The sequence below is a fragment of the Zalophus californianus genome, chromosome 7, assembly GCF_009762305.2.
Source record: "Zalophus californianus isolate mZalCal1 chromosome 7, mZalCal1.pri.v2, whole genome shotgun sequence".
NCBI classification, from domain to species: domain Eukaryota; kingdom Metazoa; phylum Chordata; class Mammalia; order Carnivora; family Otariidae; genus Zalophus; species Zalophus californianus.
This window is the reverse complement of record NC_045601.1, coordinates 28,650,794-28,676,228: the sequence shown is the minus strand read 5'-3', so window position 1 is coordinate 28,676,228 and position 25,435 is coordinate 28,650,794. Positions and strand designations below refer to the sequence as shown.

The following is a 25,435-nucleotide window of genomic DNA, read 5'->3' as shown; positions in this document are numbered from 1 at the left end:
AGTGCATGCGCAATATGGAATGATAAGCTGCTGTGTCCTTATCAGTAGTGTCATTGCTGAAAATAAACACGCCAGCCCAATTGAAAGTGAATATTCTGAATGAAATGCACCTGGGAGTTCCGACCGGAAGCTCGGGGCCTCAGAGGGCGTGGGACTCCAGACTGAGCGGCCCTTCCTCACTCCCCCTGCTCTGCTTTAACTTCCGTCCATGGCCTGGCGCTTCCTTCTGGAGCAGGGAGGAAGATCAGTGCCCCTCCACACGAAGAGAACTACCATGCACTCCATCAATCTCCTCTTCCAGTTAAAAATATCTGATTGTGTGAACTCCTCCTAAAAGAGGCCATCCTGACTCCCTCACCATCCTGTCCCAAAGTCTCTGGATGGACTCTAAGGGCACAATAATCCCCGACGGATATGCTATTCCAAGCATCCTCTAAGTGTTCAATGGAATTTCCTTATGAGCGAATATTACTTCTATTATTTGTAACTTAATTTACATACATTTTATTGTTTGTTTGTTTGTTTGTTTTGAGTGGAGAAGATTCAAACATCTTAATCCCATTCCATGTGTCTATTGAGCTTATTCCCCTATAGTTAGAATTTTTATGATTATATGAATAAATTTCACTTTAAATGTTTCAGAAAACATCTTAATATTTTCATTTAAATTTAGCATCCTTAACATTCTTCAAGGTCAAAGAGAAAAGAATTACATGCATTGAACTATTAAGTATTTTCAAAAAGTGGGTCGCCTGGTTGGCTCAGTGAGTAGAACATGTGACTCTAGATCTTGGGGCTGTGAGTTCGAACCCCACATTGGGCGTGGAGGCTACTTAAAAAAAAAAGTAAACCACGAATCTCTACAAAGAGCAGGAGACCTCTGAAAAATTCTGTGCAGTCAAAGCTAGAATGATTTTTGATCCTCCAAATATGTTAGTTAAATGTCTTGGAAATAGATTGGGCTGGATAGAGCTTAAATAAGAAAACTATTTCAGCTAAACTTATGACTATGAGTTAAGCTAAGCAAGAGTTGCAGTTTCAAGTCATTTATTATATCTCTAGGACCTGGCATAGTCATGGTTCCTGGAACCTGGCAGGCATCTGGAGATCAGACTGGGTTCTAGATGCCAGGGTTATACCTTTGAGAGAAGCAAGACAAAATTCCCTACCTTTGTGCAGCTTACCTCTGCACATCCACTTGTAAGTACATATATGGTGGTAATATGTATCAATAAATTAACAAAAACAAAAAATACAGAAATTCATGGTCCCTCTCACATCCTATCCAAAAGAACAAACCTGTGTGATTATGATTCTTGAGGCATGATCATGAAATAAGAATGTTTCATGGTTCACTACCCTTAAGGGATCAAGGATGTGCTATGATTTAATTGGGCAAGAGAAAATATTTCAGCCCTTCAAATAAAATAAATAGGAGAATGGAGATCTCATCTTGGACTTGTCTACTTAATGAAATAGGGTTAGCATACTTGGGCCATTTTTTCTGCTACAATGAGAGATAAGTGATACAGCCTTTTAAAATACTCATGTTGTCGCCTCTAAATATTTAGTCATAGGGTTTTCTCCAAAGTCTTCATTTTAAAGAGAAGGAAATTGAGGTCAAAGATGTTAAATGACTTGGCTGACACAATGCAATAAATAGGATCACAGCGCTGACTCGCGCTCTCCAGACCCCAGAGCCCGGACTCTTTCTAGTCACAACTTCTCCCTGTCTGGACCAAGAGAAGGGGGATGAACAATTATGATGGAAGGCACAGAAGCCTGTTTTGATATGCTTTCCTAACACTCCAGACCCGAAGTCAGCTTGAAAGTGGCAAAAGCTGGAATTCTTTCCAAATAAAGCTTGCACTAAAAACGGTGAAACTCATGCTCCACACAGCATGTCGTAGGTGAAATGTTCAAAGACAGGCAGAACTGAACAAAACACTGTTCTCATTCACTTCAAGCTGACGATCACCAGTGTCAACAATTTATGAGGTTAGAAATTCCTGGCAAGAGGCGCATGCCATTAAAGGAAAAGAAATTAGCATGTGTGATATTTTACCTTCAATCTACTTTCTTCTTCTTTTTTTTATTAAAGATTTTATTTATTTATTTGTCAGAGAGAGAGAGAGAGAGGGAACACAAGCAGGGGGGAGTGGCAGGCAGAGGGAAAAGCAGACTCCCCGCCGAGCAGGGAGCCCGATGAGACACTCAATCCCAGGACCCTGGGATCATGATCTGAGCCAAAGGCAGACGCTCAACCGACTGAGCCGCCCAGGCGTCCCAGCCGTCTACTTTTTTAATGACAAAATTTGGTCATAATATTCAGTTCGAGTAGAAAATAGCTGATACATCTAAAGGTCCCATGGATATCATAAAGAAATAGAAGAAAACCAGTGTATTTATGATGCAAATACTTCAGGAATTTTTGTCAAAACTAACCTGCCTTTGACCTAAATAGACAAGACTATTTTCATCTTCATCCAAAATTTTACTCTATCGTCTGTTAAAATTAACTCTTAAAATCTTGGATCCAGGCCCCTGACCAGACACTATCAATCACAAAACATATTGAAGATGTTAAAGTCCTATGACTGATTTATTGACACTTCTACCAGAAGTTCTATGTTTAAAAAGAGTATTGTCCTTCCAAATGTCATCCTGGGTAACACACCCAGTGTAGCCATTGCTCAAAATATATTTGGAACCAGTCTTTGGGAAATGCCTTCAGAGCCAGCTCACAATCCTGGCAAGAGAATGGCTCAAATTGCTTGAAAGTCGCACCTCATTTGTGCCCAATCATGATATCACCCAGCTTGGTCACCCACTCATTCATCAGATTTGGCGCTTGTGCGGCTACTTCCAGAAATCAAATTCATCCTTAAAGGAGAAATAGTTACTGTTGCTGAAGTAGTTTTCCAAAGACTCAGAGCCAAGTCTTGGGCAGGCTGATCTGTGACACATGCTGGGACAGAACTCGCAGCAAGGGAGGAAATTCGGGGCTGGGCAGAGAGACCTGCGCACCAGGCTCCATGGTGTGGTCAGGAGTGTTCAGCAGGCCCCCAAGACCGGTGGTCCTGGGAGACCCGAAGGCCCCGCGCCATCCCGCAAATGGTTCGGGCCGTCAGTGGTTTCAGCCTGACCCCTCTGGCCAGGGAGGCCTGGCCTCACAAAAATCTTTCCCTCCAAACATGGGCCACACAGACTGACGGCAACGGCCCTTGGCTTCAGCAGCCTTGGTTTAAATCCCAGCTCAGAAATCTCCTAGCCATGTGAATTGGAGCCGTTAGCTTGCATTATTTTTCATGCTTTTGGATAAAGTCCGTTACTAAATAATAGTTGTAGTTTTAACGAAATAAATTGACATCGAGTCTACATTTAAATAAATAAATAAATAAATAGACATCAAGTGTATCTTTTATCACGTTTGTCAATGGAGGATGCAGAGTCTAAAAGTTACACCTGGGCTCGATCCAGCCTTTGCTCTAAGTAGCCACTGACCTTAGACAAGCTACTGGAGTTCCATCAGCTCTGTTCTCTTCATCCGCGAAATGAAGATAAAAATATCTCTTGAATGGTGTGATTAAATGAGATGGCCTGTATAGTTAGCGTCATTCTTAACACATCAAAGTTCCCATTAATTAGCATCACATAATAACATAATAACATAACAAAGCGCTATGATTGTCATTTGTATGTAGGAGGAAATGAATAACATCCAGGTTCTACCCTCAAGTCCTTCAAAAGAGCCCAGTGGAGTTGGGGAGAGACAGTCCGGGAAGCAATTATAACTACAATAAATCCAGCAGCAAAGAGAAGTGCACTGTTCTGTGTGAACCAAAGTGGGAAATCCTGCAGGGGTTGGGTGGGTGGGGGAAGGAGAATCAGAAAAGGCTTCTTCGGAAAATGCTCTTTAAACTATGTCTGGGAGGATGAGTAGGAACTCTCACGTGGTGGAAGGAGCAAATGTCAAGGTACAGAATTATGCCAGCATAGCGCTCTGGGGACCAGAAGCATCATGTTGCTTCTGGAAGTCAGATGAGGTGGTAATGATATCTGTTGGCAGGGGCTGGCTTGTCAGTCAAGAACTGAGACTCTGGAACTCCGAGTTTGAATCCTGGCTTAGCAGCTTGCTAGCAGTATGATCTTGGGTAAATACTTTACCTGCTCTTCCTCAGTTCCCCCATCTGTAAGAGGGGAGTATGACTTAAATTAATACATGTAAGGTGCCCAGTGCAGTGACTAGCACAAATTTAGTTTTCAACGAGTTGAGCTACCGTGCTTTACCATCATTGTTGACCAGAGCAGGATTAGAGAAGGGAGAAAACCTGGTCTGGCTTCCCGGGAAGAAGCATTTGCAGGAACAGACACAGCACAGTCCCCCGAGCCAGCAGCTGGTAGGGCGAAGCTGAAAACCTGCCCATGAAGGGTGAACTCAAGGGTCCTTACTGCAGGGGCCAGGCAGAAACCTAGTCAAAAGCTGAAGAAATCACGTGGGACAGACAGTGCCATCCCCCTCAGGAGGGGACCCTCCTGAGCCACACCATAAACTCCATGCCCCAGTAGCTGGATCTGAAATCACGAATACCCCTCTCCGGATTCGCTCTTGACACAGCTTATCTCCACTGCAAGAGGATGTAGGACTAACACAGGAGGGAGGGAAAAAGAAGGCAAGACCATGTTTTAAACAATTACAATATTTGCATGTGTTAGTTATGGTATACCTAATAAAAGTTCCACCCCATTAATATACCAATCTTTACTGGAATAAAAGCCAAAACCGTAATCCTATTATGTAATAAGCCCTGTGCTTTTCTCTAGTAGTGAAACAAATCACTGAACTCAAAGTGAAGAAATGATGAGAATCTCACTGCAATCTTTTAAGTTTTACAATTAAGCAATACTATCTCCTGCTTTTATCATTGAATTTCGCAGAGTATTTATTATTTGTTGGAAAAAGTTGAATTAGCCTGATGACATGAGTAATCTTAAATCTATCAAAGACATGGCCATTTAGAATTCAGGCACATCCTTTAAAGAAATCTGCTTTTGCAAGTAATACTAAATCTGACTTCGTTTGGTCTGTAACTTAAAATTTTTGATACCCAAATGTGGTGATAGCAGTTTAACGTCAGCCTGCGTGCTCGTCGATGTTATGCTGCCCTCTTGTGGTGAATATGGAAAACTGCAGTCTGAAGGGTTTTTTTGTGGGGTTTTGGTTTTTTTTGTTTTTCCTCTGAGTTTCTGGTTGCATTATCCTGCCTGACTTTACCTATCCTTGTACGAGATGCCTTAAATACTTTCTGGAATAAGGCAAAATCTAAATAAGTAAATAAATTTATAATACGGGTAGTGTTGCCTAGGGGTTAAAAACATGTGAAAACCGTCTTGGATTCAAACACCAGCTCTGCCACTTCCAGGCTGTGAACACTATGGAGGGTTACTTGGGCTCTCTCTACACCGAGCTCCTCATCTGCACAATGACATAACTAGAGTACCCAGTGCCGTTATGAGGATTAAATGAGTCAATATATAGAAAGCACGAAGAGCAGGAGCTGATCTATGGTAAGTGCCACTAAAAACGAGAGCCACTGCTGTCACCGAGAAGGTAAATTACAGCCCACTCCCCAGTACAGTGTACCAGAAGTTCTCAGGGATCCACAGGCCACCTCCTCACTGTGTCCCACCTGCGACCTCATTTCCCAGGGAAGAATATTTAGCACAGAGTAAAGAAACAGAAATGATAACTAAGTTGAGCCATGATGTCTCTTTCCGCTGCAGCAGTTAAGTCATAGAATGTTAGTATGTGTCTTGGACCTCGGGCATACTCCATTTAGCCTCCTCATTTTCCACCTGAGGAGCTTGGGGCCCAGACAAGTGATAAGGCGGTTCTCCTGGCACGTTTCCAGCACTCCTTCCATTGGTCCTCCAAGCAACAAGATGGGATAACTGCTTAATGTTTCTGAGCCCTTGTAAACAGATGCAATTCCCATGAAAAGGCCAAAGCTGTGACTGACCAACCACAGGTCACCCACACAGAAACCTGGAGGACAGAAGGGCCATAGATCTTTGGAGACAGGCCATCCACCCCTCCTCAATGCAAACGTCTCCTTGAAAGTAAGTGTAAGGACTAGCCTGGCGGAAGGATGAGGGGGCAAAGAGCACGGGGAATCCCGGGGGAGCGGAACCACCGGAGCCGGCTGTCGTGGCCGGCAGGGAGGGATCCGCACCACTCTCGGAGCCCCCGGGTCCTGTAAGGAACTCGGTGCACCCCTGGGATCTGTCTTAGAACTGACACGCCTCGATGGAAATTGCCCTTGGCTGAAGAAGGCCGCTTGCTCAAGGCCCTGCCCGCTGTCCCAGCGGTTGGTCAAGGTCAAAGTCTAAAGACACAGCACTCTCCGATCCCCAGGAGACAACTCTGAAGGGCTTCCCCAGCTCCAGCGCTCCCTGTGGCATCTGCTGGGGCTCTGGTGGAAACACATCGCCCCTCCGCTTCCCGCCAGCACCTGCTCCTGCCTCCTCCCTTGCGAGATCTTAACACCCAGACGGGTTTCCTACGCATGAATTTCCATCTGAGTCTGTTTCCCGGAGAAGCCCCCTGCAACACCCCTTTTCTGATACAAAAATCTTACACTTCATTCCCCTGCCCAGTGTTGCTTCGTTTTCCGTTCGAATCAAATTCAATTGCATACTCAACCTCTCCAATCTAAGGAGAGTCTGTGTTTAATATCCAGCAAAATTTGCTTAAAAATCCTCTTTCCTCATTGCTATCATATAAATGGTTGCATCTCCCCCAACCTAATTCCTATTTAAATTTCATAATGAGAGCACAAATATATTCTCATTGTAAAAGCAAGGCCCTTGGATATCCCTTCCCCATAAATGGTCCCATGCCACTGCTTTGGATTGGGGCCCCCAGATGTTAGGGCACACCCCTAGGAAGCCTCTCCCCTCACTGCCTGGACACCCACCATTGTCCTCATAGGCATGTCTCAGCTAGTCAAGATTCTGAGTGTTAACTTCCTGTGGTCTCAATTATAAAACCAACACTCGTTCTTCATTTCCCATATTAGAATCCTTCATCAAATACCCTTGCTCAAACACCTCAATTTATAGGGATTAACTAGCAGCCAGTTGGGAAGAATGCAACTTGGATGAAGGCATCTGAGGAAGCAGGAGAGAGAGACTCTTCTAAGGCAAGTGGGAGAACATGTGTTTCAGAGTCAGAAAATTAAGCTAAGATTTCTAGAGCTTGTAGAAGAGTTTTGGCATTCATAGCACGTTTAGGCAAGTTTAAGATATAGCCAAACCATAACCAAATGATTTTATAAATAACATTTGGTATTAGATCGTGCATGTACAGGCTCATGAAGGCCCACATGGAATCCCTAAGCTTCAGGAGCTCCACAGTCGCCAGGGGTGACTCGCGTGGGCCCTTCAGGAGGCTTCCTGAAGAAGTCCTAAAGTCCTAAAGAACTTTCTAAGTTCTAAGTTCCTAAAGAACTTCAGGGCATGTGGTCACATCTCCCAGGGCACCAGAAGTCATGCTTCTAAACAGAGGGGAGCCCAAGGTCAACTCAATCCCCATGCATCATGGTGCTAAAATGAGCTTTGGGCAGGCAGGGAATTCATTCTAACGTAGAACAGAAAAGCCCCCCCTAAAATCAACTTGAAGTCTGTCAAGAAACGTACTTTACTTTCTCCTGGTTAAGGAGAGAATATTCATTATACACCTTTGAATAAGGAACCTATCAAACTGAAAATGCAAGACTCCCTTGTAGGTTAAAAAGCAGTTATTTCAGATGGAGGAAACCTGTAATTACAAGGACAATGGAGGAGAAAAAGCAGGGTGGGGAGATATACAAGAGGGACAGGAACAACAGCAAGAACAGAGTTGATAACTGGGTAAGAAGTATCAGAAAACTACACAGAAGGAATAACAGGCAGGTATCAAAGCTACACTGCTACAGGAGCTGTGTCATTATGAATGTTTGGAACTGCAAGTAGCAGAAAACCCCGAAGGCCTATGTTTCTTGTTTCTCTCTCTCGAATAACAAGAAGTCCACAGATAGCTGTGGAGGGTATTGGCTCTGTGATGTCAGGGTTCACATCTCTGTGATCCAAAGTCTGTTCCTCATGGTTCACAAGATGGCTGCCAGATGGCCACTCCTAACTGGCAGGTGGCTGGGGAGAAAAGGGTTGGAAATAAAGGTGAGCCAAGCAACAAACTCTCTACCACAGTAAGAAAACCGTGGGCTATTCTGAAAGGGAAAGAGTCTGGCGAAACGGGTGGGTGCCGAGCCCATTCAAATGGAACCTAAGCTCCCCAGCTGTCGCAGAGGCCAAAGAATCTAGGGAACCATGTAAATTTCCACATGACATTAGTATATGGGCGAAGAGGGAAAAATACCTAGTCCAACCCTATATGTGTTTCATCTGTATTACCCAAGGTACTCTCCCTATAGAACTCTTCAAAAAAAAAAAAAGTTTCAAACTTAGGAAGCAGTAAGGAGAAAACATGAATTTGATTTGCTATAAAAAATAACCAAGTTCAAAAAGCACATTTATTTACAAAAGTACAGAGAATAAATGTAAACAAGATCAAAGAAAATAAGACGACAGGCATTCATCTTTACATAGAAGTGGGCAAAACTTATCAAGATTCTTTAAGTATTTCTACTTCTAATAATCAAAATCAGTTTCTAAGAATAATTCTTGATCACCTTGGGAAGGATTTTTAGGGGACTCAATCTATATGATTCAAACTTCAATCTTTTTTTTTTTAAGATTTTATTTATTTGTCAGCGAGAGAGCGCACAAGCAGTGGGTGTGGCAGGCAGAGGGAGAAGCCGGCTCCCCACTGAGCAAGGAGCCCGATGCGGGGGCTCGATCCCGGGGGCTCGATCCCAGGACCCTGGGACCATGACCTGAGCTGAAGGCACGTGCTTAACTGAGCCAACCAGGCGCCCACAAACTTTAACAATTCTAATGAAAAATGATACTTTATATTCTTTGAAAATCTCTAAGTCCCTGGAGGCCAAGTAAACCAGACACTACCAATTTTTAAAAGACTCAAAAACTCTTAAATTAGGAAGTCATAATTATTTTAAGAAATTGTTTTTTAGGGGCGCCTGGGTGGTTCAGTGGGTTAATCGTCTGCCTTCAACTCAGGTCATGATCCCAAGGTCCTGGGATCAAGCCTCACAGGGGGTTCCCTGCTCTGTGGGGCGTCTGCTTCTCCCTCTCCCCCTGCCTGCCGCTCTGCTTACTTGTGCTCTGTCAAATAAATAAATAAAATCTTTTAAAAAATTGTTTTTAAAAATCCAAATATATTATCATTTGCTGAGTACAATACATTAATTTCTTAATCCATTAAAAATGATTTCCGTTACCCTCTAGTAAGACCTATGAGACACATTAAGTCATTTACTACTTAACCCTTAGGAAAATCATTCAAAGCGTGTATTCAGTTTTTAATAACACTAATATACGTGAAAAGAGAAATCCATACACCTATCATCAGTAGCCAATTAGCTGCTGGATCTTCCAAGAACAGAGACAGGTGTTCTTAAGAGAGTCCAGACTCTTCAGACCCCTGCACTAATAGATCGCAGTGCACACACTTCATTCAACTTCACTAACAGATGAGAGCCTTGCAACACGTAGGGAAAGACATGGCACACTTCTGCAATCTTTCCTTGCTGGTGTAGACTCAGCTCACGCTGTTCACGCCTCCGTCAACATCTCTTGTGTCAATTCTTCCTTTAGTTCGCTGTCCTGGCTCCGAAATGTGACGTCCAAGCGGAAATAAAGCGAAAGGTTCACCCAGAAAGTATTCTCATGTAGAAGAATGTTAACGACCAAACGACCCGTTGAGGTTTAATTTATCCAACAATCAATAGGGATCTGAGACTGGGCTGTGTGTCAGGCACCACGCCTAGAGCCGAGGACACAGAGGGAGCTAAGCAGCTCAGCGGCAGAGACTGGGCTCCCAGTCAACTACAGTTTGAGTCCCCGGGTGTCCAGCCCTAAGGTTGGTGCCTTAAAAGAGATGGTCCTTTCTCTAAGGTGCTGGTAGGTGGTTGGAGATAAAATGCTGAAGAGTGAGCAGTGGAAGACAACCCAGTAATCCCTCATTTACCCACCATCACGGGGAAGTGTGCCCCACACAAGCGACTCTCGTACCTAACTGAAGCTTTTCGGACTTCCTAAAATGTTCATAAACCAAGCTCCAGTCTCTGCTCTGCCAGTTAGATGTGGGGTTATTTCGGGGTTCTGAGGCGTGAGACAGGTAATACTTTTTTTTTTTTTTAAGATTTTATTTATTTGACAGCGAGAGAGGGAACAAAAGCAGGGGGAGAGGAATAGGGAGAAACAGGCTTCCCGCAGAGCAAGGAGCCCGATGCGGGGCTCGATCCCAGGACCCTGGGATCCTGACCTGAGCCGAAGGCAGACGCTTCACCGCCTGAGCCACCCAGGCACCCAATACTGACTTATTTCTACATTTATTTTTAGGAGATTGCTGTGAAGATCAAAAGAGGTGAGCAAAAATGTACCCGGCAAGTTAAGACATTTCTACACAAATGTTAAACATTTGTTTTCAGGACATTTGTGCTTTATGACTGTAATGATTCTAAACTATACTTTTTTGCCTTCTTAGAGTTAAGAATTTCCAGGGCCGGGGCACCTGGGTGGCTCAGTCGTTAAGCGTCTGCCTTCGGCTCAGGTCATGAAACCGGCGTCCTGGGATCGAGCCCCGCATCGGGCTCCCTGCTCTGCGGGAAGCCTGCTTCTCCCTCTCCCACTGCCCCTGCTTGTGTTCTCTCTCTCGCTGTCAAATAAAATCTTAAAAAAAGAAAAAGAAACAATTTCCAGGGCCGACCTGACGAACCTCCGCCACGGCGCACGCACGCAGACTAATTCAGAGGCCTCGCGCCCGCGCGGGCGGGCCCAGGAGGGATCGGCTGCGGCCGCCAGCCCCACCCCTTCCCCTGCCGCAGGCGCGGCTCCTCCGCGTTGTGCGCCTGTGGCGGACGCTCCCCTGCCTCCAGGTCCTCTCGCTCTCGGGGCTTACTCGTGGGTACTACTACCTCGAGTAAGCCGTGGGATGGGAAAAGCAACCCCCCAAACTAATGTCTGAATTAAAGAAAAGGGACTTCCAATAAGCAATCTCCAGCAGCCGTTTCCTGAGATCAAGAATTCCTCCTATCAGTGAGATCATATGATACATGTCCTTCTCTGATTGACTTACATAATAAAATTAAATTTAAAAAAGACAATCTCAAGGGTCAAGTGTTTGAAATACAGGCATGTGTCCCTTTAAACAACCAAGAAGCATTGTCATTGAAGATGATTATGATCCCAGTTGCCTTTTTAAAAGCACTGTTAACATTCTATTTAACTAAATAACCCAGTCTTTATATTTGAGGAAAAATAGTGGGAGTCTTCATTTCACTCTGGGGAGGTTGAGTCTGTGGCTGTTCTTTGGTCTCTCCGAGTTTCAGACACCCCCGTCCAACTGCAGACAGCGAGGGCAGTTAGCAACCTGGCAGGAGAAACCTTGACCAACTCACGCACAAGTATTTTTTCAAATCAAGTGTTTTATTTCAAAAGACTTCATAGTAAGCTAAAAGCGAAAAGGAATGTGTGAACGTGAACAGAAACATGAGAAACCTGGGCGGTACTGGCACACAAGTGCATGGCCCATTCTGCGCAAGCGCTCCAAGGAACCCTGAAGGCGGCCACAGATGATGAACAACACACTTCAGAAAATCAAAACATTAGCTTTACGTTATTATAGCTCACTCTTGAAGTTTCTGGACTAGAAAATGGAGAAGATTCCCAAGACCTATTTTCTTTCTCAAAGGAATCATCTTCTTGGAAGGCAAACTTCTGCTTAAGCGCATGGGATATCAAAGACGCCGGATCCCAATGTGAATCTTGTCTTTTCCTCTTATGAATGGGTCTACCTCCAGGTGACCTATTTAAAAAACAAACAAACTTTTTTGAATTAAAGCTTGGTGTAATTTAAGCTCCTTGTTGACAAACATACCAGAAATGTAAGCATAATACATTACAATCTAATTATTCTTCAAGAGGTTGAACGTTTTTGCCAAAGAACAAGGAATCTGGAAGGCACAATGAATTAGGAATCAGAAAACCAAGAAACCGTGTGGGTGGGGACTCCACCACAATCTTGTTGTGACCTGAGATTATCAAATATCTCGCTGTATTGAAGATCTTTATTTTTTTTTTAAGATTTTACTTATTTATTTGACAGAGAGAGACACAGCGAGAGAGGGAACACAAGCAGGGGGAGTGGGAGAGGGAGAAGCAGGCTTCCCACGGAGCAGGGAGCCCGATGTGGGGCTCAATCCCTGGACCCTGGGATCACGACCCGAGCCGAAGGCAGATGCTTAAGGCCTGAGCCACCCAGTCGCCCCTGAAGATCTTTATTTAATTTTCTAATTTGCCAGTGGAAAATTTAAAGAAATATTTAAGAACTTTTAAGGGGACTATAGAATTCATGAAAAGAAAACCATTAGGCCAATCGTTCATTCAGTCTTCACTTAATGCCTACTATTATACCAGGCTCCATTTTATGCTTTGAGGGTAGAGCCATATCCTACCCCCATGGAACATTCTGGGTGACAGGAAATCATCAATGAACAAGTGAAGTCACTGCAGATAGCAATGCATACTATGAATAAAATTAAGTAGGTAATGTGACAGTGACTGGGGCAACAGCACCTTAGGTGAGATGACCAGGAAAAGCTTTAAGGAGATGATATCTCTCTATAAATGACTCCGAGTCAGTGTTAGTGTAAACATCCAGCAGATGCATCAGGAAGGAGCTTGGCATGTGTGAGAAAAAAGAAAAACAGGTACAGCTGGAGTGCAGAGAGTGGCATGGGAAGTAGGCCATGAGGTCAGAGACAGAAGCAAGGGCTGGATTCTGGGGGCACTTAGAGGCCACAGCAAGGTGTCTGGATTATATTCTAAGCATGACGGAAAACCACCAAAGGGTTTTAAGCAGGGAATGGCCAGATTGAACTCCAAGTTTTATTTGTTTTATTTTTTTGTTTTTAAAAGATTTTAAGTAATCTCTACACTCAGCATAGGGATCGAACTTACAACCCCAAGATCAAGAGTCACATGCTCCACCAACTGAGCCAGCCAAACACCCCTGGACTTCAATTTTTTTTTTTTTTTTAAGATTTTATTTATTTATTCATGAGAGACAGAGAGAGAGAGAGAGAGAAAGAGAGAGGCAGAGGGAGAAGCAGGCTCCCAAGGAGCAGGGAGCCCGATGCGGGACTCGATCCCAGGACCCCGGGATCATGACCTGAGCCGAAGGCAGACGCTTAACCATCTGAGCCACCCAGGCGCCCCCCTGGACTTCAATTTTTAAAGGATCACCCTGATTACTATATGGAAAAAAGATAAGGAGGCAAGAACGGAGAGAGAGCAGTTAGGAAACTACCGCAGAAGTCCAAGCTAGAGACGCTGACTTAGACTGGGGGCGGCAGTTAGACCATGAGGGTACACATCTGCGCTGTATGCTGACAGGAAGGGAACGGGAAGGAAAGGAAAGGATGATTCTAGATGTCTGGGCTGGACAGACAACCGGGTGATGGTGTTGCTATTTACTGAGATGCAAAAGACTTGGGGCAGAACAGGTTTTCAAGGTGGATGAAGTGGACAGGTAGGAAGGAAAAGGTCTGTTTTGGACATGTGAAGCCTTGAGACACATGTGAGACGGGCAAATGATGTCAGGTAGGCATGGGGTGCAGAGGAGAGAAATCAGGGATGGAAAGATAACTATGAAGGCCATTAGCATAACCTTGGTATACACAGCCATAGGACTCGGTGAGATCAGCAAAGGAAACAATGTGGATATAGAAAGAAGGGGACTGAGGTGTGGGCCTTGCAGATGCCAGTATGTAGATACCAGGCCCAGAAGGAAGAGTAAGCAAAGGAATAAGGAATGGACAGTGAAGTAAGAGGAAAACCAAGCGTGATTTCCTTAAAGCCAAAGGTAGAAAGTGTTCCCAGGAGGAGGGAACCACAGATCATATCAAATACTGCCATGATATCAGGTAGGAGGAAGAGTAAGAATTGACCATTGTATTTAGCAAGAGAGTCACTGGTGACCTTGATAAAGAGCAGTTTTCAGTGGAGTGATGGGGACAGAGACCATAGGACAGTGGGTAGAAGAAGGAAGTGAGAAATGCGAACTATTGACAACAAGAATTTATACCAGAAAGAGGAGCAGAGAAACAATAATGCCTGGGACATACGTGTTTTGAAGACAGGAAACACTCAGGTGTGAGGAGAATAAAGTAGAGAAGGAAAATTTAATGATGTAGAAGACAGAAGGGATAATTTTAAGTAAAACCCTTGAGATGAGAGAGAAGGGGAACCAGTAACCCAGGGGAGAGCATGGACATGAACAATGACACCTCATTCACAGTAACAAGATAGAAGGCAGAGAACATGAACAGTGACTGTAAATGTAAAGATGGGGGAAGCCTCATCTAATTCTGCAGTAATGTATAATGCCAGGTTAGTTGTAGAAAAATGAGAGACTAGGGGTAGAGGGGAGAATCTACTGCCTCCTTGCTGTGTCTCCAGTGATGGTAACAGTCGGAGTCACCATCTGCCACTGACTGGGCCCAGTGATACCAGTAAGCCCTCTTGCTGGAACAAGTGTGCCCATCTATCCACATTTTTCTCTGTACCAGGTGCCTCACACAAGGATCAAATCATAACCTGATTATTAATGAAATGATGTAGGGGCTTTCCTAACACTATTGTATAGAAAATATATTTATTTTCTCACAAAAAAATCTCATTGAGGGATTTCCAGATGAACATGGCAGATCTCTGTGAAAGATGAGATGACAGTAAAGAAATGAAAAGGACGTATACCCACAAAGACAAAGAAATTATGAGAAAGTAAGAACTGCAAGAAAACATTGAAAGCTGGAAAGCTAATGAAAGCAAAGATGGAGCGGGGGGTGAGCTGCCTTCCTGAAAACAGGGACTGAGGAAAAGTCTACATACTGAATGAAACTCAAGACTGAGTCCACAAGTGCCCAGCATAAGAAATTAAAAGAGGAACTCTCCAGGGCATGGCATCATGAAATTTCCAAACACCAGGACTAAAGAGAAGATCTTAAATGCTTCAAGAATAAAGAAACAGGTTTCATACATGGTGCCAGGGATGAGAATGACATCAGCTTCTGAACAAGAACACTGGAAGCTAGAAATCAATGGAACGATGTCTTCAAAATTCTGCAGAAAAAATGATTTTCTGCCACTGTATACCCAGCCAAACTAGCAATGAACTGAGAATAAAATAGTAACATTTTCAAATATGAAAGGTCTTAAAATCATCTCCCTTTTTATAGATCCTTTCTCAGGAAGGTATGGGAAGATAGGACATCCCAGAAATGGGTGAGGCAACACAAGAGAGAGGGTAGAGAATGCTCATGATGATGGCCAAGGAAATCCTCAGCATGGCCACAATGCAGGAGGCTTGCGGGAACCAGAGATTGGAACAGTACAGAGGCCTCCTACCAGGGAATTTATTTTAGAAAGAAACTCAGAGAGATATTAACTGCAAGAGAAAATAAAATTATTCAACAAACAAAACGTAATCATAGCATAGGAAATGGCTTACTTGTGAATGTTTACTGTTATAAGGATGTAAATTCTGATTGCTGATTTAAGTAAAAACTAAAGATTTAATTATATTGGGAAGATGAAACAAGAGGTGTATCTGTGTGTATGTGTTAGAGGATAGGATGGTTGGGAGAACATACACTCCTGAGTTTTAACAAAGGAAAATAAATACAGTTAAAGTATCAAGAAATAGCAAAAGAAGTATGTTGTTTCAGAAATACAGATAAGAGGGGCACCTGGGTGGCTCAGGTGGTTAAGCATCTGCCTTCAGTTCAGGTTATGATCCCAGAGTCCTGGGATCGAGCCGCGCATCCGGCTCCCTGCTCTGCAGAGAGCTTGCTTCTCCCTCTCCCACTGCCTGCTGCTCTGCCTACTGGGCTCTCTATCTCTCTGTCAAATAAATAAATAAAAACTTAAAAATATATATATAGATAAGACACTAGAAAGAAGAGTAAAAAAAAATGGAAAATGATTTTTTCTGGGAGACGTGTCCAATTGGAGTAAAGAGGAATGAGAGAGAAGACCGGTCTGTATGTACTTTCATAAATAAAATAAATTATTAAAACATCATTAATAGAACTTGGTTCATTTCTCATGTTATGATAACATACCGTTCAATAGCACGAAGCTTAACCTTATTCATGTCCTTTAGAACATCCAACATGTTTGGAACATCATGGTTTTTTGAATGACTGTAATTGGTCTTACTATCACGTGGGTGCTGTTTTTTCATTTCATTTGCTGAATTATCTGAGTCACACATGTTATTAGATCCTGGCTGTGTGAGAGGAGAACATGCAGGCTGTGGAGAAAAAAGTTGAGGGGGCAGTGGAGGAGGAGGAGGAGGAGGGAGGGGGTGGGGTGGAAAAAGCACTGAACTTGAAAATGGATCTGGTTGGGCACTCAGTTCAGCAGTCCCTGGTGACGGTCTTTGTCCCACACTGCTAGGCTCGTCATTCAAGTCAAAGAAGCCTAAAAACAAAGTACTCGTTTGAAAAATCATGCAAAATTCTCTCCAACATAACCCATAACACTAATTAGAACCAAAACAGGAACAATTTCTGTAATGTTACTAAAATAATGATAGGGTGGCCAGGAAAGAGAAGCAATCCCATCTGCTTGGTAATTTTTATAACAGTCAAACCAAAGAATAAATTTATTTTTAATCCAATTAGGATTGTCTGTGTAGGCCTTTAAAGGGAGGAAGGGTGAGAATGCATTTAAAAAAAAAATAAAAAGTGCTTTTTCAGTAATTAACATACAATCTGAATTTCATCCATTTTAAAAAAGCTAAAACATAATAAACAATTTGTAGTTAGAAACACTCAAACTGGTATATTCTCTTTATGATGACACTGTAGAAACCAACTATTTTCTAGGCAAGCGCCTAGGATGGGTACTAAGTACTTAACTTTCACAACAGATCTGCTCCCAAAAGACTGTGTTAACATGACTGCTAAAAACAATATATGTGCATATCTCACTTTAATTGCTATTGTTATTAATATGTATTATATATTTATATATTATAAATATACAATACTATATGAACATTTCATGTTGTATAATGAATCATACATGTGTGTATATGGATGTGTAGAGATACACGTATGTATTACGTGTGTGTGTTGTTTAAAACAAGTCACATCTCTAAACATTTAGAAAAAGATCATCTGGAACACATTACTCAACCTGAATTTTGTGGAACGATAGCAGCAATAACTTCAAGCTACAAATACATGTTCTTCTTTCAAATTAATACATCCTTCCTCATAAATTTCAGTGCTTTTCTGAAGAGGTAGAAAAGCTTCCTGAGAAAACAGGCTTTTTAATTCAAAAGCACAATCTTCAGCAGTATAGCTGAAACCAAAGCCATCCCCCTCACCACAAATGTGTCTTAACTTAGTCTAAATAAACACCACGCATAGTAATTGCCCATCCCCAACATCCTAGATTTACTGAACGTCACTCACAGGCTGCGCTCGCAACGGACACTATCATTGGGCAGCGCGCCGACCGAACTGCTAGCCCCGCCCCGTCGGACTGAAACACACACTCCGCCTCCGCCCCCCCCCCCCCCCCCCCGGCCCCTCACCCGCATGCGCACTGGCTCTGGCTCTCGGTTCCTGCCTTCCCACGATCGCAGCAATCTGAGTACGGAGAAAAGTCAGCTCCTCTTCGAGGGCAGCTATCTTTTTAAATGTTGCTTCACCTACAGGCCCGTCACTTTTCATTCGTTTATTCTGTCTAAGAGCAGGTGACAATGGATTCCAAACTGGTTGCAAAGAATGGAAAAATTCCATTTTCTCCTCTTCTTCATGTTTCCATATACTACTTCTGTGGGTAGAAGAAAAAAGTGGACAATGACAGTGAGAGAGAGGGAGAGAGAAAGCGAAACAGAGGGAAATTTTCCAAGAGCAATAAATTCTTTCAGTTAAAAAGTAATAATGACACAGAAACAAAAATTGGAGAAGCTCTCTTTATCCCGTGATTGTCTCTAGACTGGCTAAGGACAAGCACAACATCTTGTGTAACTTTGCGTTCTCAATATCTAGAACACAACGGTTATAGGTAACCGTAAGTGGTAAGTGAATGAAGGAACAAATCTTGCTCTGAGACTGTAAAACAAAAATAATTATCCTGTAACTGTTCTACCCATTAGGTTTAAACACAGTACAAATTGATTTATTTAGAAATGAAGTTGATTTACTTATAAATTCTACATATTCTGAATATAAGGTATTGAAAGGCCTTATATTCAGTATTATGTTAGGGGTAAGTTTGTGGTATTCTAACTTTTTTTAAGTAGATAAACCAGTTTGATACGTAATAAGTTTAGCTGTAATATTTGAATAATTGACCCTTATTGTGCTGATAGCCTATATCTGAATATACTAACACGTTGTTTAGTCCTCTCAAGCAGTAACACATCCTAATTTTGAAATATATTTAACATCATTGCCTGGTACACAGTAAATGCTACATACCTTTTGGTTACATATACAAAATAAATAAATATATATAGTATTTAGTGTAGGAAACAGCTTTCTCCTAAAAATGGACATACTGATTCTGACATCCTTTTAATATTATTCCTTCCTAAGCCTGCATTAAGAGAAATGGTAAATAAAAATGAGAGACACCCAGCCATCCTTATTAGGAAGATATTAGGAAGACGCACAGTAGTAGAGACAGACAAAAGGCTCAATTAGTATGATCAAACTTCAACACGTGCAAGAATTCAGATTACAGCCCATATCCCATTTTCCACAGTAAGTATATAAAATTACCGAAATCTGAGATAACTGGCTTCTTCATCATTTGCCACACACAAAGTATCAGCAAAAGATGGAACTACAGATCCACAGTTACCAGAGTCTACAGAGTTCAACAGTGGGATTAACTAAAGGAAAAAAAGGAAAAAAAAAAAAAAAAAGTCAGAGCTCTGCAGTGGTTGGGGGCGGGGGGTAAAACACATGCATGCCCATGGAAATTACATAAATTAAAAATCCAAGAGTGAAAAGGAAAAAGAATGTTCAAAACCAAACATGCACCTGTTAGCAAGAAACAATACTGAAGAAAATGTTATTCTAAAGTCTAAACATGTAGCAAGATTCTCTACCCTGGTTAATGTCATCTATCATAAAACACAAACCAGAAGAATAAAATAAGCTATTCAGGTGTTGCTTTGTACCTGCCAAACTCTGAATGTAATTACTTAAAGAAGTAAATACAAAAACATACAAGAAATGACTTGTTTCCAGGAATAAGCTAAAGGTTTTTGGCTTGCAGGAAACATTTCTTCTTCTTTTGTTCTACTCTGTCTCTAGTACCTAAGATTATTTTATACATAGTACTTAAACAATGCCTGTTGACTGACTTACCTCAAAATTAGGCCTGGGACAAGGTTCTAAAGGAAGAATTTTCCCAATAATACGAACAATACTCCGAGCTGATCCATAGTCTTTATTTTCTCTAATCTGCAAAACCTGTTTATACATAGAGTGTTGTTTTTAAAAAGTACTCTGCTAAAGCCTGTTTATATACTTTGAAGAAAAGCAGATGTAAATGCACTAACACTTATTTTGAAAAAGAAAATACAGAATGGCATACTCAAAGTATTTTCTTCAAAGAATTAAACTTTAGTCATATATGAATAAAGGATGGGAGTTAACCTATATAATATTCCAGGAAGAAAGGTCTTTTAAGAAAGCACCACAAATTCATGTTTGTTCTATTTCCAATAATGGCAATATACCTTTGGGAACTTTGTTCAGAAAAACTGCCTCCCCTCTGCCCAGCTAAACATATCTTTTGGCCCAATCAAAAATTGAGAGTTTCAGTTTCTCAAGGATAAGGCAGTACAGAGTAAACTCCTGTAATTCCCTTTAAAGGTGAGATCCTTTTTAGGGGAATAAATTAATCTGGCACTAGATAATTTAAGAATTCTTTACTTAGAGTGCAATATATCTACTAGAAGTCAGTTCTTAAAAAGATGATAGAAATGAAATGTGCTACTGTAATTCAAATACCACCTTGTCTTTTGCCTTTGCGCCTTCCAGACTGGTATAAACTATTCCCACAGGAACCTTCCCCAAAACATGACATAACATTTCTGCTCTTGGCAGAGATTTTAACACAAAGAAAGCACTTCCTCTCTTTAAAAAGCATTAAAACTTGGACTTTTCATTTTTCCTCAGATCCCGTAACAAGGACAAATTTTATTACAAGCAGCAGATATAGGTAGCCTCCTATCAGCATCTTCTTCGAAGTATCCAATAAGCAGATGGATATACAGTCCTAGACCTCAGGAAAAAACATCTGGGATTTAGATGGATTTGGGAATCATCAGCAGACCAAAATCAAAGCCATTTGACTAGTTGAGAAAAACTGGGGCTAGAGAGGAAGATGAGAAGCCACTGGCACCCAGAATGCCATCCCTCTGCTTTTAAGTCGTAAGGGTTCTGAACATATCCAATCATATCCAAACACCTCACTCCAAGATTAAATACTAATTCCACCAACTAGCCTCACAATCTTCCATCAGTTCTGCTAGCTCAGTCTCCATAACGTCCTCCATGAATTCTGTATTCATTGTCCACTCACCCTTAAAGGTTCTCTGCCACTTGTTCTCTGCCACCTGTTCTGTTTATCCAACTGAATTACAAGGACATAAGCTCTTTTGGGTTAAGCAATTTTCCTCTTCGTTTCAAAGACAAGCCAATATTATCCTAACTGCCAAGCACTTACCCATGTGCCCAGAGGGCCTGGCCCTAACTCGAGCTGTTTTCACCTCTCTTCTAATGCCAGATTCACATTCCTCTACATATTTGATTCTCTCTGCTCTCAGGAGCTTCCTAGGCTCTGAATTCCTAAACTAGTTCTAAGGAGTACCATACAATAGGACACCTAACTACATATAACTTTGTTTCATTTGCAGTTTTCTCTTTGCTCCATTAGATTGTAAAGTCTTTGCAGGCAAAGACAAGTTTGTGTTGCTTTTCAATCCTACAGGGTAGTAGGTCTTAACCATAGGTATACTAGAATCACCTCGGAAGGTGGTTTCCAAGAGAAATAAAACACAAACCACGTATGTAAAATAAATTTTCTAGTAGCTACATCTGAAAAGGTAGAAAAAGATGAAATAATTTTCTTAGTATATTTTATTTAACTCAATATGTATATATTATCATTTCAACATGTAATCAATATTTTTAAAATAATGGCATTATTTTATATTCTTCTTTTCATACTACGTCTTCAAAATCCATTGTATATTTCACACCTATGGTAGATCTCAATTCAGACATTTCAAGTGCTTGAAGATGACATCTGGCCCAGTGGCTGCCATATTGACTAGCACAGCCTGGAGTATACAGATCCTGGACCTATTAACACTAGAATTTCCTCCAGCCTGAGCAATTATATTTAAAGTGTTCTATAGATCACTCATATGCACACGCTTCTTAAGAACCACAGGCCTGGAGGTTTTGCTACAATGAGGGCTACTCACTGTACATAAATAGCCACCCAACTCTTGGTTAACTTGGATGGTACCTTCATGTCTTACTCTGCAAGTTCCATCCTGACAAACCCCTGTTCTTCTCTCTCATCCCTTCACTGACATTGACCATCTTCACCATTCTGATGCTGTCCCCTCCTTTTTCTATTCCTGATCCAGCACCCTCATTTTGACTTTACTGATGTGACTTTCCTACCAAGCAGAGAATTTCAATTGTTTCAGTGATATGCTTATTACCAATCATAAACTACCCCAACTACTCTTAGCTGGAGAAAAGAAATCACAAAACAACAATACTCAGAAGGACTACAAATCCATGCTGACTTCAGCTGAGTATTCTGCAACCCCTTCAGAACATGTTTTGTTCTCTATCGTGTTGCCCAAAGCAATGACCAATCTCTGAAATCTCCAATGCCACCATTTCTATTACCTGCCAGTAGCCTTGACTTTGCTCTTAACTGAGAAAACTGAGAACTCCGTGGTGACATACCTCAATTTTCATTTCTCTCCATTCAAAACCTCTCCACCCTCTCTTTTATCCTACTCGACTGTCCATCTTTTTTCCAAGGCTTATTTATTTATATTCCTTTTCCAACTACCTTCTCCAGGGCACTGCTCATTTCATTTGAATCTTTTTTTCATCTATGAGGTTCTTCCCTAATGCTTGCAAACATGAAATATCTCTAATATTGGAAAGAAAACAAAATTTCAATTTGATGGTCACTCTTGATCTCTTTTCACAAACTTTTCAAAAGAAGGCGCCGATGCCATCTCCTTCTTCAGTCATTCTTCAAAATACAAGGCAGCTGCCGCTCTCCACCTACAGAAACCCCTAAAGGCATCAATAATCTAATGATAAGCAAATCTTCAACTATTAGTCAAGCTGCCATTATCTTTGATCCCACTATTTCTGAAATTCAAAATGCATCAATAATATCCAACAACTTCCATTATGTCAAAGTCCATGAATTCAAATAACAAAAGAATGCAGATAACCTCAAATCTGAATCTCTTTTTCCTTTTTTTTTAAGATTTATTTATTTGACCAAGAGAGATACAGCAAGAGAAGGAACACAAGCAGGGGGAGTGGGAGAGGGAGAAGCAGGCTTCCTGTCGAGCAGGAAGCCCGATGTGGGGCTCGATCCCAGGACCCCAGGATCATGACCTGAGCCAAAGGCAGACGCTTAACGACTGAGCCACCCAGGCACCCCTTTTTCCTACATTCTAGAACCATTTAACTATCTGTAGGATATTTGCATTTATATAATCAAACAGCACATCTTGCTCATCTTAGCTCCCTACTCAAACTAGTTCCTCATACTGAATTGCCCATTTATAATATTTATAATATAATAATTGCCTATTTATAATTTATAACCACTCTTCAACTTACTTTTGTTTAAAATCTTGAAAGTATGCTTGACTATTATTCTCTTCTAATTCACAACAAATAGCAACAACTTGCCCATTCTGTAAATTCAACTATTCTCTCTTATATTCAATCTTGTATTATAGTCTGTATGTTTCTTATTCCTCATATTATATTTTAAGCATCATGAATACAAGAAACATGTATTGCTGCTCTGTATCACCTGCAGAACTAAGCATATTGTCTTAGATGTAGTAATGCTCCAGAAGTAGAGAAAATTGGATTTGCTTATAATTCTCAGACCCTAAGTCATCCTCTCTCAAGATTTATGCTGAATTTGTTGAGCTATAACTTGCATTATATATCCAAATACCAAACTTAAGTTACCTTAAATAAAACCACTAGCTAATTAAAAATATATTTTATCTATGAAAGTCATATCCATATTTTGCTCCATTTGCATCTTTTGCTGGCATTTTACCTCTCCCGTAAATAGGTTACTAATAATCTTATCCTTTTTTTTTTTTTTAAGTAAACTCTACCTCCAACGTGGGGCTCAGACTCACAACCAGGTGATCAAGTCACATATTGTACCAACTAAGCCAGCAGGTGTCCCTAATCTTATCCCCCTTTTTAACTCAAACTACCAAAGGAATACTATTGCAAACTCACCTTTGTTACACCTTAAAAGAAGTAACAATTTCACCTTAAATTAAATGTTTACATACAGATCATTTTCAAAATAAGACCCAACAACAAATACAACAGGTTCATTCAAATCCATTAAAAGACAATTACCTGGTCTATGGGGACACCAAAATATTCCAGTATTTCTCTTAAGATATTCAATATGAGGGACATTGATGAAACAAATACATAAGCGAATTCAAGGAAACATTATCAGTTTCTTGATACCTTCAGGAAAAATAATTTAGAAAATATTACTCTTGACAAAAAAAAAAAAAAAAACGAATGCACAAAACTGTATTGAGTAACCTGGAGAAACCCTTTCGTTTCACATTACACCAACTAATTTCTTTTGGCCAGCAGTGTTTTGAAGGAAGTCAAAGAGAAACAAAGGAAGGGAGAAGTGGGGATGGGCTGCTAAAGGAAACTTCAATTTATCAATTAAGTTGCATTAAAAGTTCATAGGATGTTTAAGTCTTCATTAATAAATATCAACCAACAATGGATTGGACACTTGGCAGGAAAGCCTTTGGGTTAGTTATGACAGCGAGGTCTCCGGTCTCCTGAAAGCTCTGGACTGAGGAGATGGATGAGTTCAGATCACCCTTGACTTAAGGCTTTAACAAGTGAACAGCAGCTCTTTCTCACAAACGAATCGGGGTACCATCCATCCTCCTCATTTTAAAGATAAGGAATATGAATTCCAGATATACAAAGTGACGTAGTCACCCAACTAGTGAGTAACAGCCGAGACCAGCACCCTGTCGTGTCACTCGCTTTGGCCTCAAGCCTCGTCAGAGGCTCTCCTAACCCAGCATGGTCGCCTTGCTCACCCTCCTCCTTAGTCGAGCCTCCGAGCAACCACCGGAACATCAAGCTGCCTCGAATCCGCAGTCTGCGAAGCTCGTAGTGCACACGTCCTGGTACAGGAGCGCTCGGACGTCCACCCGTATCGGCCCGCGCACCTCAGTTTGCAGGCCACAGACAGTAACGACGCCTCCCACCGACCCGGGGCTGGGTACTGGAACCCCGTCGCTCAGCTCGGGTACCTCTGCAGGAGGTGCACTCCCATGTCGCCTCTCCCCCCAACCCTGCAGCTCGCCCCCGGGACTGGCGCAACTTCCGCGTTCCTGTACGAAAATCAAATTCCGCGGGCCAAGCCTGTGCCCGATCTCATTGGACAAGGCTAAAGACCGCTGCTTGTGATTGGCTGCGGTATGACGTCAGGTTAGTTACGGTTATTTGGAGCGTCAACTGGGATTTTTCCTCCTTCTTCTTCTAGAGGGCGGACTCCCGCGAGGCAGCCAATAGAAGCCTAGAGACAGCTGGCGGGCGGGGCGGGACGGGGCGGGGCGGGGGCGCGCGGAGATGGTCACGCACATGCGAGACCTGACCTTAGGTTCCTCCAGGCTAAACTTCTGGTGCCTACAGCCGGGCGTTTTGGAGCCATTACGGATTTTGAGACAGGCCCGCGATCCAGAGTTCGTGCCAGTTCGCAGTGTGTCGTCCCCTACACCCAGACCCTAAGCGGGGCGGCTCTCCCAGGTACTCTTGCCGTGGAGTCGCTATTTAATGTTTGACCATTTCATGCAGCGAACATCTATTATATGCTTATGGGACTCGCAGAAGCTAAACACAGTCCTCGAGGGATGTGTAGCTTTGCA

The 25,435-nt window shown here is 42.0% G+C and overlaps 1 protein-coding gene across 4 annotated transcripts; it reads right to left on the bottom strand.

The window, feature by feature from the left end:
- Positions 1-9,589: 9,589 nt before the first annotated feature.
- On the bottom strand, positions 9,590-24,883 carry MTFR2 (mitochondrial fission regulator 2). 4 transcript variants are annotated; one of them, XM_027600923.2, is made up of 8 exons: positions 24,605-24,883; positions 23,883-23,999; positions 19,578-19,682; positions 18,984-19,096; positions 17,789-18,030; positions 16,305-16,665; positions 11,813-11,986; positions 9,590-9,809 (listed from the first exon to the last, which is right to left on the bottom strand). In XM_027600923.2, exons 2-8 carry the CDS (start codon positions 23,943-23,945, stop codon positions 9,719-9,721), a joined length of 1,149 nt encoding a protein of 382 aa, XP_027456724.2. In that variant the 5' UTR covers positions 23,946-23,999; positions 24,605-24,883; the 3' UTR covers positions 9,590-9,718. The 4 variants fall into 4 exon arrangements, with proteins under 4 accessions (XP_027456724.2, XP_027456722.1, XP_027456723.1 ...); XM_027600921.2 differs by lacking the exon at positions 9,590-9,809 and having other exon boundaries at positions 11,103-11,986; positions 17,801-18,030; XM_027600924.2 differs by lacking the exon at positions 9,590-9,809 and having other exon boundaries at positions 11,419-11,986.
- Positions 24,884-25,435: the final 552 nt, after the last annotated feature.